Source organism: Toxotes jaculatrix, chromosome 17 (genome assembly GCF_017976425.1).
Source record: "Toxotes jaculatrix isolate fToxJac2 chromosome 17, fToxJac2.pri, whole genome shotgun sequence".
Classification (NCBI taxonomy): domain Eukaryota; kingdom Metazoa; phylum Chordata; class Actinopteri; family Toxotidae; genus Toxotes; species Toxotes jaculatrix.
This window is the reverse complement of record NC_054410.1, coordinates 16,541,486-16,555,961: the sequence shown is the minus strand read 5'-3', so window position 1 is coordinate 16,555,961 and position 14,476 is coordinate 16,541,486. Positions and strand designations below refer to the sequence as shown.

The following is a 14,476-nucleotide window of genomic DNA, read 5'->3' as shown; positions in this document are numbered from 1 at the left end:
CTCCATCAGTAATGATGGCTGGGGGGGGGGGACTAAAAGCTGAAGGGTTTAAAGTTGAAGAAGTATTTTGATTATTTTCACATGAATATGCACATAACCACCAATAACAAACATTACAATTTCATATTAATTATCGATCCAATGACCACGGGTCACTTTCCCTTCACAAAATTCACCACAAGCTGTCGGCAGGTTTAAAAGATTAAACGGCTTAGCCAAAGAAGCACTGCAGCAGATACTGACGGGCAGGTCGAGTTTCCTTACCGGGTCACTCTACCCAGCTATGACTAATCCATCAAGGGTGAGGTTACTGGAGGCGCCAAAACCCCAGCGGGATGGGACGCACCTCAGATGAACATGCAGAACTGCTGAACTCTTTCAACTCATTTTTCCACTCTGCTGAACGTTTACATAGGATTGCACTGTGCAATTCAGCACTTTTATATAAAGGACAATCAGTCTTAATTGAATAAAATCATTTAACTGACACTGAACACCAAACGAAAATTTAAAGTCAAGGTCAGTCTATGTGCCATGGCACAGACATTAAAATATATTGGCATCTGGAACAAATATGGGCAAAAATAAATAAATTTTAGGTGCTCAGGCTGAGTTCTTTTCAGTTTCCATACCTGCTAGAGCCTCATTGTGGCTGAGCAGCAGACTCCCCTGGCTCTGGGGGTCGGTTGTCACGTCCATGTGGGTTGACTGTGTGGACTGAGTGTCAGCCTCCTCATCAAAGGCCTGCCAGGTAACCTCAGCTTCATTGAGGTAGCCGTTGGATGTCTCACTGCTTATACTCTCACCTGGGTAGAGTGGGTGAATGAAGTGGATAAAGGACATGCAAAGTATAAGAAGGTTAATAGAGAGGAGCATGAGATGGAAGGTACTGGCTGTGTAGGGAAAACTATTAATCCATGCAAAGAGTGGGTTTTATTTGATATAACTTTTGATTTTTTTTTAAACTGAATTTTAAATTTAGAAACAGCAAATCTTTATGTGGAACGTTTAAATTAAAACAGCTACACAGATATCACAGTGAACCATTTTAAAGGAATAATTAGTGATGTAATCTCTAACTTTTCTCTCTGAGTTTGGGTCTTGTGTAGTTTGTGTGTCCCTCAGCATTGCACTCTGTCTCAGCTGAACTGTTGCTCCGCTGGATGAGGATCTGGGAACACAGAAATATGTATTAAAGAAGATATACATGTATAGCTAAAACCTACTTCCTTCATTTTACATAATGCTATTGTATAAGATGATTCTTCTCACCACTGGCGGCTCACTGCTTTCTCTCCTGCCCTCAGATGTTCTGCTGTCAGAGCCACAGGAAGTTGGGGAGTACTCTCTCTTCTGGGCTGAAGTGCAACAGGTGATGTCATAAACAGACAGTGAGACCACAATTATCTTAAAAAATGCCAGATGCTTCACTACTACCCTTTATGAGTGGAATTAGTTTTAGGGTTCATTTTTAACATCAGAGATTCTTATTAAATGTTTAATTCCACATATAAATCTGAATCTTCAGCAGATCCCATATCTCGACATGTAGTATCTCACCTGATGTCAACAAAAACTGACCATAGTAGACATAACAAATTGCCAGGCTATGTTTACTGGATTGCATTAAATTGTGAAGGGTGTAATTATGAAACTGGCAAATGATTTCTTTCCCTTTTCACTGAATTATCTGATCGCTTACATGTAGCTCAGCTAAATGTTATCTAAGCACAATCCTGATGCTAGACAAAGGGTGTTGATTCATTAAAGATCAGAAGTGAAAAATGTGTGCGTTTTGTTTGCATATACCTGGTAAAGTATCAGACAGATGCTGGGTGATGTCGGAGGTGCTACTGCTACGTGGCAGAGGGCTATCCCCGCCTCCCAGCTCCTCCTCTACACCACATTCGGACAGCTGACACTCCTCCACATCTGGCAGGATAAAAAGAGCACGTTGTTTAGACCACAAGAGGACAACTACGATAGCAGAAATCTTAAAATGGAAACAAACTGGGTACTGTGTGTTTTTTGTTATCATTAAGGGATTTACAGGAACTGTACAGATGAAGATTTGATACATTCATGAGGACATTAGGGAGGAACTGGGGCACGCACACATGCAGTAGTGATGCAGACATACTCTTGCTACAGACTGTATTCCTACATGATGTAGGAATTCCCTAAAGATTTTTTTTTTTTTTTTTTTTTACTATTTTCAACTCACACGACAGTCTGAAGTTCCTGTTAAAACATAAACCTTGGTGCCAAATACTGTCACAACAGATACAGACACTGGTCAAGTATGACTTTTGAGATCGTAACAGCAGGTGGATGGAGACGTAGGGTGGAGGTCACAAACACACAAACACATGCAGCTCTCAGAATACACTTTACCTGAGAGTCTGTGAGAGCAAGCAGAGTTACCAGAAGAGATACCAGGCAAGAAAGAGCTCACAGTGTGGAGCAGCATAGGAACACTTTTAGTAGTGGGCAAAGCCTCGTATAGATGAACACAGTTGCTGATGGACTGGCTTCGCTTAGCTTCCATCAAGGGAAGAGGAAGAAGAGGAAAAAGAAAGAGACAGTGGAAACAGAGAAGAGGTAAAGGGAAGAAGACAGTGTTCAATGACAGCAAAGTACAGGATGCCACAAAGGTGCTTCCACTGGTAAATACATTCTTGATCGGGAACGCAGAGCAAATAAAGCAATGAAGTGCCAGAGATTCACCTCAATATGGTCTACATCACTGATTGTTTAAATCTGAATATAAGAAATTTCACAAAAGAACAAACAGTTCCTGGAAAAGATCTACGAGGGAAGGAAAAAAAAAAAGACTGAAACCAAACTGAAGGCACAGAAACTGTAAATTCACAACAGCAGGACCATAAGTTAGCTGGATGCACTGACAGTATTTCAGTTTGATGGAGACATGGTTCCTAAATGACCTTTTCATTATCAGCCAATATGTTGTCAATAGATTTTTCAAAATCACTAATACTGATGTCAGTATCAGGCTTAAAAAACAGTATCTGTCAGGCTATAGTGGTGCCATATGACATAACACACTACAATTAATCAAATTAAAAAGAAAAAAAAAGACAGAAAAAAATGACCTGGCCCTATCAGTCATTATTTTGTCACTTGACATTTAATAAAACTACTCTGGTATAGCTTAAACTATCACTTCTTTTTTTATTGTTCTACCAGAAGCCCATTGTTAAGAAAAACATACTGTGTCCTGCTTTCTAAGACTAGTGTTTTCAGTTCTTATGTGTTTAGGGGGCTAAATTAACCCTGCACAGACTGTGAATACTATATTTTATCTTATTTCCAGCCAAAACACATCCTCTTGTGATTTTTACATCCTAGATGTAAACTGGTAAAGGTACAGAGATAATCATCCCACCTCACAGTGAGAGCTGGTTCAACTGGGTCTCAGTAGTTGGAGAAGCTTAATGAGCTCCCTAATGACATATCCAGCCTTTTTCTTTATCAAGACACGATCTCAGAACAATATTAGTTTGTATTTGCATGCATAAGTACAGCCAAGTTTTGACAGTTGTCAATGCTGAGGCATTGCCATTGTGTCTGGACAGCACTTCAGGGTTAATCTCAAAGCGAGCCATGAAAGAGGACAGTTCTATTGTCTGCTTTCAGCACACTTTAATTATGCCTTTCAGTGAGAGAGAGAGAGAGATACATAGTCTGCTACAGCCCGCCACTGCTTCCCATTTATGCATATTAATGAGCATTAATTACACTCTTAATGAAACTATCAAAAACTGCCATGCAATTGATGTGTGGGCCTTCTTTTGAGGAGTAGGGAGGAGGGCTGTCGGGCCTTTGAAGATCAATGTGGGAGAAATCCAATTAGGCCAAAGAAAGGGAAGGGAATTTGAATCCGTAGTGTTTAATGTCCATCTTTGCTTATACACGGATACATGTAAACAGACTAACAGAATAGGTGCATAAACATGCTCACGAGACACATAATAGATGTGTCAGCACACACACACACACACCCTTTCTGAGACTCCATCCTTCAGGCACAAATACATCTGCTCCTAGCTCAACAAGCTCGTCATTTCAGTATGTTGCTAGTAATTAGAGAGGCGTAATGGCCAGGAAAAGAAAAGGGATCATCTCTGTCTTTTATCCTCTGCATTAAGATTCTGTCTAGACAAAATTAAGACAAGCAAGACAGGAACTGCAGCTAGTTACTACACTACTGCCTTCCAGCTCAACTTATAATTAGCCTGCCACATTCCCATCAGATAAGGGGTGTTTGCAGTGTCTGAATCGAGCTAATGACAATGAGTGTCCAAAGCTGGCCTCTGACATGCCGTCGAGGGATTGTTCTGTATGCCCGCAATCGAGCTGACATGGAAACATGTTGACATTGACCAGAGACATATGAAGGAAACAATAGGGGCCATCTGCTAGTCTCTTTGTCTTTGGTGTTGGGCCTTTCAACGACACCTGGGCTTGCGTACACATGGACCTGTCTGAAGGCTTTCACACGCAGTAAATACAGCTGATAAACCCTATGGTGTGACATTGTGCTCCTAGAGGGTTATCAGTATTGTGTTGTTGGCCCACACAAAGCCAGAAGATTAATACAGCATGGATGTGGAATACTTCATGCATCTGGAGGGTCTTATAAAAGCCGCCCCTTTGTATTTTGTTTTTGCCTGATTTGATAGATTAGTAATATACAGCACAATAGCACCACAATATTGTTATAGCTTATAAGACTGGTACTTACCAGAGGCCTTCTGTCGGACGTTGTTTCGTGCCTTCTCTACACCAGGAGCTCCTGATGTAGTGGCAGAGCGAATCCTCATGGGCTCTTGAACCCCTGGCCCGACCTGCTCTCCCTGGTTCCTCCAACTCAGTGAGAAGGAGCGTGCCACTGCTGCTGCTGCTGCTGCCGCCGCCTTCTGGGAGTCCTGGATCACTCCTGACATAGAGAGAGCAACACTTGCTGATTACTGAGGCGTCAGTGTACATTTTTTATTAACAGATTATCAGATTTATATTTGGAGACACTTCTCTGTGGCTATTTCAGACCTTAAAAAAAAAAAAAAAAAAAAAAAAATCAGTCTTTGAATATAACACTGCTGTAGCGGCTGTCAGGCGTCATACCTGAGCACTCACTATGGCAGTCTTAAAAACATCAGACATCAATTCAGAAGATCCATTACACATATGTAGATTTATGTTCACAAATCGAAATATAGCGTTTATAAAGTTCTCATTTCCTCTTTTCATGTTTTTGTGTTTTAGAATATTGAGTCAGTGATCAACAGAAATGAGTTTTAAAAGTCAAAGTGAAAGACACTAACATATCCAATCATAAAATAAGGCTCAGCTGGAAAGTAACCAGAACTAGCTTTCCAAAAGTCACTTTCAAACCTTTTTTTTTTTTTACCAAAATTCGAGCCATCTCATTTCCCATTTTTTGTTCCCACATTTCTCTCCCTCACCACGTCCTCTCTGCTTCTTCTCCTTCTGTTCACTGAGTTTGTCCAGAGGCAGGTTGCCCATGTCCAGGCCATAAACGGAGCGTGCCAGCACAGCCGTCAGCGAGTCCATGATGCTGGCCCACTCTGTCACCAGCTCCTCCCAGCAGGTAAGAGAGGACAGCACTGCCAGCAGCTCGTCCCATAGCTCCCGGGAGATAAATACGCACAGGTTGGCTCGCACCCACGCCACAATGATGGTCTGAGACAACAGCAGAATGAATTAGAATTGACAGACAGGGTTGCCGCAAGAAATTACAGCCCCTGGTAGGATGTGACAACATGAAGCTCACACTGCTACATCTAATTTGATGCAGTGTTTTCTTGCCTTTTTGTTAGCAAACAACCCAAACTAGACACACACATACAGTATACAGTAAATTTGTGAAAAACAAATGTTTATTAACATACCCTGTATATCAGTTAATGTAAAGCTAAGCACATGCAAACATACCCTAAAGAGTATAGATGCTAAACTTTCAGCAAAGCTGTCTTTTCTTTGGTTTTCCTGTGGCCTCTTCATCACTGCCTCAGTGATCCTCAGCAGTACCTGCAGCATCTGCTCCCTGCAGAACACAGACAGTAAAATCTAATCAAATGACATTTGAGAGTCATAAAGGATTATCTCACAAGAAAATGGAAAAAAAATAAAACATCTTCCCATGTATATCTGAACATCTCACTCACCATGTCTGTGTATTCATCGTGTGCTCCATGATCATGTGCCGGTAGATACTAAGAACACCCTTGCACACTTCAACCTGGTTTTCCAGGAGTTTAGGTACATCCTGGCAGGGTTCCAACAGGAACACATTGGATGAGTTGGTCAGGAACACCTACACACAAACAAATAGTGAGGATGAGCAAACAATCAAACACAAACACAAAGTATTGCTCACTCTAATCACCATGTGCTCTGATCTCAGGATAAAAACACACCTCTGAACATAGAGACAGACCTGTAGTGTGGGCTGGATGCCAGCCTTGATGTCCCTGTTCTGCTCCTCAGTGAGAAAGCCCCGATTGATGGCGCTGCTGAATGAGTAGGTCCTCCCCCAGCTGGACGACCGTCTGTGACCGTGACTCTCGGCCTTGCAGAAGACAAGGCAGGCTAGTCAGTTGTTCAGCAGACATAAACTAAGCTACTAAGACAGATACTATGCACATTATATTAAAGAGGATCTATGTTTGTTATGAAAAACATCTTATGGTGCTGTCATGTGTATCTTGGTTGTTTTTGAGACTATAATAGTGAGAGCTTTCAGTCTGTGACCTACATTTAAACAACAAATAAAAAAAAAGAAAAGCTAAAGCTAACCAATCAGACCAGAAAACCATTAAATAATTATTACACTACACTACTAATCCTTTTTGCCTTTTCCTTTTCTTTCCTCACAACATTAGTATGTATGATAGGAAACTACATATTTATTGGATTTCTCTTTACCTGTGCATGCATGCTCTTTGTCTCGGCGCTGAGTATCTGTTCACTGCTGTGATCTACTTCATCTTCCTGGGTAGTTGTGTCAGGCTCTGTCATGAAGCTGGGCTTTTCCTGCAGGATCCACTTCCTGTACACTTTGATCACCTTCCTGGTTGCAGATGCCTCGCAGGATGGCAGCAGGAAAGCCTTAGGAGAGAGAACATGGACTTTTATCTTTAACTTACTCAGTGTGAGGGGTAACCTGTTAATAAGAAGGATATTGAAGATATGTTAAATGGCCAGCAGAGGGCAACATAGTACATGTAATTGCAGTGTAAGTGTCAGCATGAGCCAATATAAAAACTGCACAATAGCTACAGAGAAATTAATTTTTGCAACATCAAATGAAGAAATGCTGCTTGTTGACCCCACTGTACCTGGTGGAAGACCTCGTTGACAAAATTCACATTGTCCCTGGTGGACAGCAGGATGGCATGCACCATGTCATAGACATAGCGGTGCTCCTCCTCAATGCTACACAAACTGGAATCGCTGGGCCGTCGGTCTGATAGCGTGCTGCTGTTGGAGTGGCTCTTCTCGGGTTCCCCCGCTGGTCCATTCGTATCCCCATCCGACGTCTTATCCTTATCCTTCTCCTGGCTGCTACTGCCTGCAGTGACAGTCTGGCCACCACAGAGAGATGGTGTTAAGTCAAAGTCACTTAGTATGCCATAAGGCTGACTACTCACAGTTAAATAATTGGTCACAAGAGTCTTACTGACTAGAAATTCCATAGTTGATTAGTTGTATTTTATAGTCATTTTTATGGAGAATGGGCTACTGTATTAATCATCATTCTGTCAGTTCTGTCTCTTCTCATGATTCCTGTCACTAAATTTACTGTTATGTAAAGGCAAAGTGCCCCCAAAACAAGAAACTACAGTCCTGTATATACACTTCACTTAGCTAATACAACTAGCCAGAACTAACGCAACAGTCCTGCATTAAATTCTACCTTCATTAAGTCTTGGTTGAAACTATCTTAGAGAGGTGTTGATTCAGTTCTATCATCATTTTGGAGGAAGTAGTCTGTGTTGGAGACATGTTTCTGCTTTTTAGCCTACTCTCAATGATATAGTTAAGGTGGACATAACATTTATGTGGATAAAAAATGTGTGAAAATCATAGTCCTTTGTGCTCAGGTGTCTTTATACAGATACAAGGGCTCAAGGTTTTTGTGACAACAATACACTCAAAACATATGTACTTCCTCCCTGCTCAACAGCAGTGTGAGAAATCAACAGAAAGGTCCTGTCATGCTCACGTGGATGAGTTTGGGAATGACTTCAGTGCCGTTCTTGGCGTTCTGCGCCGCAGCAGCACTGCTGACATACTTCTTCTCCAGGAAGAAGGTGACCAGCCAGGTGATGAAGGCCACACGGGGTGCCAGGTACTGGTCCCTGGTGCAGAAGGTGCTTTCATTGTTCCGCGTCACTGGCACATACAAGGGTTTTGGTCTGTGATGGGGGAGGTCTGATGGAGGAGGAGAGGAAAACCGAGTGAAAAATAGAGGATGGTAACAGACGGAGAGTTAATTAAAAAAAAGGAAAAAAGCACACAAGGAGTAGAGCAAGAGAGATAAAACATCAACTCCAAAGGTCTGGCTGTGAAGGTATTCAGAGTTTTTCCAGATGAATCAAACTATTCACTCAACCATGAAGCCGTGAACCAAGAAACCATGAACATGCAGTACATTTTTTTTTTTTTTTTTATTTCTATCTGTTCACTTGTTATACCCTTGTCATTCAGAATCAGTTTTTTTTTCTTTTTTTCTTTTTTGGAGCCCCCATAGCACAACACACATTGCACATCTTTCTCTCTTGTAGACAAAATACATTTGTTTTGGTAGTTTAACTTGTTACGAATTAATGAAAACCCACATATAGAAGACTAAGGAGTCCTGACTGCCATGGACTTTCCGGCACAACCACCTGACCTCAACCCCACTGACCCTGTATAGGCAGTTGTAGACTGAGAAAGCTAAGCACTGTCAAATCATACTGGGATAACCTGGGTCATTAGTTGTTTTGCACAAACTTGTGAAGCCCATGCAGCTCGAGGGCTAAAGTAAAAGGTGACAAAGCAAATTCTAAGATATTCTGAAATTCATTCAATCACAAAGACTCATATTTCACTGAAACTGTTCAGCTGACAAGGTCCAATCAATGAAACCAGATTGGAGGTGTGGGTCAGAGCTACTTCCACTCATAAAAAGCACTTAAACATATTTGTTGGGTTGTTGCTATTCACGAGAAGCCTCTGCTTACTACAAGAAAAAAGAGAGCTCTGAAGACTTACAATCAAGAAATGCTGATTTGCATGAAGCTGGAAATGGTTATAGTCATTTCAGAGAATGAACTGTATGACAGTTTTCTGAACAGAAGCTTTACCCCCCCACAAAAATGTAGCATAAGCAGACACTGCAAACTGTCACACTGAGATTTTACAACCCAGACAGCAGTCTGAGAAGTGCAGTGCATATATCTTTGCAGTAACAGACTCACTTTGAAAAGGCTTCTGTATAAAGGTAAAAATGTATATGTCCGCTTACCTAATAAGGGCTTGTAGAGGTTTGTGAGTTTGGTGAAGGAGGGGAATAAATGTGGAAGGTAGTACTTCTTGAACAGGCTGAAGAGAAACCTGAAGCCTGTGTTCTCGTTCTCTTTGTTCTTCCATTCTAAACTGGATGCCTGGCAGACAGACAGCACAAAGGCAGACAAGGTCAGGCTACAGGGAGAGGAGATGGTTCCAGCATCACTCAGACAGTGACAGTATAGTTTTTCCAACACAATAGTTTGAAGGTTCCTCTAAGAAACAGTATACACAGGAGAAATGGTTTGGACTGGGTATACGTAAGATTAACAGACTCCAACTTTACACACTTAACAACTGATACTGTATTAAGCTTTTCTCTTACTGGTGTATACAACACAGGTTACAAACTACCTGACCCGTGCCACTGTGACCACCTCAAGCTAACAAGGGAATTTCAAAAACTCAGATTCCAAATTTGAGATTCAGTTATGACATCTGCAATTTAGGCACAGGTGGCAAAGAGTTGTGCAGTCTTTTCCCAGCAAAATTAGTTATTACCTGAATGACCATGTACTTGAGCAGGGTTTCGAGGATGTAACAAGTCTGGTCATCTGCAACTTTTTCTCCCACCACAGCCGGAACAAGCGCTGTAATCTCCTCGGGCACCACTTTTGCTACTCAGATTCAGAGATAAAAAAAAAGACCTGAATTAGAAAACAAGGCTTCTCCACTAAAAAAAAAAAAAAGGAACATAGACAAACTGATATCAGCTTATTATGTTTTTAAATGACCTCAACGATAAACCTCACAATCACATAAGGCTGCAAAAATGTTACAGAATCTATGTCATCATAAATGTTCACATGTAGAAGTGCGCATATCCCTGCCTCACCGTCATGGGGGTTGGAGGAGGCGTTGTAAATGGTGTCGAGGCTGAAGGGCCCTCTGGTGGAGGGCACAGCAGGGAATCCGGGCACCAGACAGGCAAAGATAAGAAACTGCTCCTCAGCACAGTTGTCCCTCAGGGCCTGCAGCCACAGCAGGAAGAGACGGATCCCTTCACAGCGGATCTAAATCAGAGGACATCAGGACATATTAATGGATACACACAAAATAAGCTAATTTTAACTATCTTTTCTTTAAAACTAAATGCGACCTACTGCATAGCCAGATTTATTCTAAGTTAACATTCACATTAGTGTCACATTAGTACCTTGAATGAATTTCCAGTGTGTAGAAGTTTTTTCAGAATAGAACCTGGAAGAAAAGAAATCCACAGTTGTCAAAGACTTTTGCAAACCACATATTTACCAGAAGCTTCCTACACAACAAGGAGAGCCACAACAAATAGCACGAAACTGAAAGGAGGGACATGCTTGTCATCTCCACTGACGCAATTTGACCTTGATGGTGGTCCTGACAAACTAGTGGGGAGAGTGGCAAGGCTTCACATTTTCCTGATGAAAATTAACATCAGTTGGCGGCGACATGCATTCATGAAGGCAATCTGGTTCCGCTGTAATCAAATGAGACATTGCTCTGATTGCTAAATACCTTGGGCGGAAGAGGTCTGTGTGTGCGAGTTAGGACAGAGACTTGACAGTCTGCAGACAACACTGTTCTTATGAGGACACTGGTCCTAATAGTGATTTTTAGTTTTAGTATTGAGGTTAAAATTTGAGGTTATGTTAGGGCAAAAATCGAGCTACTTCAGAAGTGTGTTTGAGTCTTAATCAGGAAGGTCCTTCACTGAGTGATTTGACTCAGACATATTAAAGCGGTAGCCATGAAGACCTGGCTGAGTATAACAAAGCTCATGAGTTTGCATGTGAGTTTATGTGTTTGTCTGGTGGTTTTATTATTCTCCACTCAATGGGCTGAATCAATAACATTTCTACGTTTGTCACATAAAGGTGTAAAGGAATCCTTTCATAGGTCTTGGGCTCAGGAAAGAAGGAATTATAAGTAAGCACGATAAAAGGTTTGAGAATTTTCTTCAGCTTTTAATGGGTCTGTTTCAAATGTCTGTGACCTTGCAATCCTCAGCTAAAAGGACAAAAACACTAAGAGTCATTATTGCCACACACACACACACACACACACACACACACACACACACACACACAAGGAATGTATCATCTGGAACTGAAATGCTTTCAGCAATGTTACTGTAGAATGTGATAAAAAAAAAATTATATGTGAAAGAAAGAGTTATCTTAGGAATTCAATTAAACTTCAGGTATGGTGAGAAGCTATCCAGCCACCACCACACATTCTTCGGAGCAGAAGTACATAGTGACAGCACAGCATCTTGACCAGTGACACATGAACTGATGAGTGGCAAAGAAAATTCTGTGAGTTCAGGAGAAGGCCAAGAGGCAGCTTTAAACCTGTGATGATTTGTTGTCCAATAACTGACAAAAAAGGGAAAGTGAAATTGTGTGGGGCATCCACCCTGAGATGAGTCTTGATATTTGGAATTACAAGCCTGAGGGGCAGGGCAACCTACCACTGATCTAGACCTAGACTGTTTAGCTGCCAGCGGCTGACAAACAACGGTTATAATGGAGGTTATCGCTACTTGCAAGGGCTTTCCTTTTTGTGTGTGTGTGTGTGGGACTGAAATCATGCCAGCATAATTCAATTACTTATTTGCATTTCAAATGAAGTGTTCATTTGCATTTTTTCCATTTACATCCCCTTCTAAGACTAATTATTTTCCCTTTATTATGGAAGGCTGAGGCATGGTGGTGGTGACATTTTTGTTACCACCACCATGTGTATCTTAGAGGTTACAGAAGCACAAGGAGGAAAACACATATACAGTCCATAACTACCTGTTAGGTATAATAAGGAGACAGTGGTTTGGATTCAAGGTGGTGCCAAGTATGTGAGACTGGTAGAAAAGTTAGTAAATACATACCTATACTGTGAAACTGCCATCGGTTGTAGATTTTCTCAGGCAGAAGTTGTAGAATTTTCTGATGAAAAATAGAAAAAGAGTTGATTAGGTTTGTTAAGTAAGTAGTTGTTGGTTATAAGAGTGGCACATTTCAGAAATAATTTCATAAGGGTTGCATTGGGTTACATAGTAAGGCTATCCCTTCACCATTAACTTTGCTGAATCACGCTTTTACTAAGAACCTAACTATTATGCAATTACTTGACTAGTTGATCATTAAGTTTTTTATTTACTTTTTAAGTAAAATTAACAAAATTCGTGGTTCCAGCTTCTAAAACATGAATAATTCCTGGGTTTTGTGATATTCTATGATTTAAAACTGTATTTGTGGGTTTTGAACCATCTGTCAGAAAAACATGATGTCTGAAGGCATCACCTTGGAACCTCAGAACCAGTGAGGGTGACATTTTTTTTTTTTCCTGACATTTTATTGATCAAACAAGTTATCAATTAATCAAAAAAATAATCTGCAGATCAAAAGATATTCGCCCTGTTTTTCTCCTTGAATTCCAAAATAAAAGAAGAGAGAAGAAACAGCATTTGGCTTTGCTCTGGCGCCTGTCAGTGTCTGGCCAAAGCAGTATACGCTTGAAGAACGCAGCATCCCTGCCCTTTCCTTCCACTTGGCCTTGCGTGTCTGCAGATCTCTGTGTCACAGGACAGCACTGAGAAATGTCATCACCTCGCCAACAACCGCTTTACAACTCAATTAGCGCGCCCTAACCTTTCAGCAGCCTATCATTATTCTTGAATGCAGCGACAGGTTAACTGGGTCCCTCTGGAGAGATTGGAGAAAAAAAAATGCTGGGGGAGAGCAAATGTGTACGCGCGTGCACGCAGTTAATAGTCAGTGCGCCGTGAGTGAGCAACTGGTGCCCCAATAGCTCACTTCTCATCAAATCCTAATCACTGACCCAATAAGACTTCATGATTACAATGTGGAGGTCAAGTCTGCCCTTTACTGTGTTATGCATGCAGCTCTGATCCACTCCACCAACTGTAGTCAGCATGACAAAAAGCTCATTTGTCCTGGAAAGTGAGAAACACAGGAGAGAGAAGGATACAGAGCATGGCCAAAAAAAAAAAAAAACTACAAAAAAATAAGTCTTCTCGAGAAGGGCTGAACGATTTTAGCAAAAGATCTAATTGTGATTTTTCTGGCAGACATTGCAATTTTAATCTGGTTCACAATTTTCTTCAAATCAAGCTTCAGTGCAATATTCACAATGTACAGTAACATTTACAAGCATGACAGAAAATTACATCAGATCATTAAAACATTAAATACCATTACTCTAATACAAGAATGAAAACTAAAGTTAAGAACTGACTTTCAAACGTATTTAAGGAAGACGAATGTACATTCTATAAAGTCCTTGACCAACGGCAGTTATTTTTCTACTTTCGCTAGACTTTTCTTCGGACTTTCTCGTCATGCAAATGCCTGTGGTGATTTTTCCAGTGCAGGTATAAATTGGTTGTGTTTCCGCTGGATGTTTGAAACCTGTGCAACTTCACAGGTTTTGGCACAGTACCTGTTTCTGGTGCACGTCTGCAGCCTCAAACCCGAAATACTTCCAAATGACCGACGTGCTGTTTTTTCTTGGGGCTTAAATCCAGTAACTCCGCTTCTGCTCCAGCTGAAACCACTTCAGTAATTAAGGCGCAGGTGGAGCAGGTTATACTGATTGCGTTCGCGTGACCTGACCACGAGCAGCATGCCGCTTCTGATTGGTGGGCTCGGCAGGTAGGGGAGACACCATGTATATGTATAATAGTTGACACAGCAGATCCTGGGTCAGTTAGGAGCACTGCAACAAAAACCCAGCTTTGGCGATCACATGATCGCGTTGAAAGACTATGGAGCATCATTTTATGGCGTGAGAGAAGAATGAAACTGCCAAGTGACAACTTGTCTGATCTCAAGGATTTTTCTTCTGCTTTGTTCATATAACAATGGGGGTTATTCAGATA

At 41.3% G+C, this 14,476-nt stretch overlaps 1 protein-coding gene across 4 annotated transcripts in view; it reads right to left on the bottom strand.

Annotated features, from left to right (window-relative positions):
• Positions 1–14,476, bottom strand: part of ralgapa2 (Ral GTPase activating protein catalytic subunit alpha 2) — an 88,794-nt gene that overhangs the window by 52,639 nt on the left and 21,679 nt on the right. For all 4 annotated transcript variants that reach the window (XM_041060166.1, XM_041060169.1, XM_041060170.1 and 1 more), the window contains exons 4-20: positions 12,464–12,521; positions 10,754–10,797; positions 10,433–10,610; positions 10,099–10,214; positions 9,557–9,695; positions 8,270–8,478; positions 7,383–7,628; positions 6,970–7,152; positions 6,482–6,613; positions 6,210–6,358; positions 5,977–6,088; positions 5,487–5,724; positions 4,766–4,960; positions 1,810–1,932; positions 1,273–1,358; positions 1,081–1,171; positions 633–806 (exon numbers count right to left, since the gene is read on the bottom strand). In XM_041060166.1, coding sequence (XP_040916100.1) covers positions 633–806; positions 1,081–1,171; positions 1,273–1,358; positions 1,810–1,932; positions 4,766–4,960; positions 5,487–5,724; positions 5,977–6,088; positions 6,210–6,358; positions 6,482–6,613; positions 6,970–7,152; positions 7,383–7,628; positions 8,270–8,478; positions 9,557–9,695; positions 10,099–10,214; positions 10,433–10,610; positions 10,754–10,797; positions 12,464–12,521 — 2,473 coding nt within the window. The remainder of the gene's footprint in view (positions 1–632; positions 807–1,080; positions 1,172–1,272; positions 1,359–1,809; positions 1,933–4,765; positions 4,961–5,486; positions 5,725–5,976; positions 6,089–6,209; positions 6,359–6,481; positions 6,614–6,969; positions 7,153–7,382; positions 7,629–8,269; positions 8,479–9,556; positions 9,696–10,098; positions 10,215–10,432; positions 10,611–10,753; positions 10,798–12,463; positions 12,522–14,476) is intronic.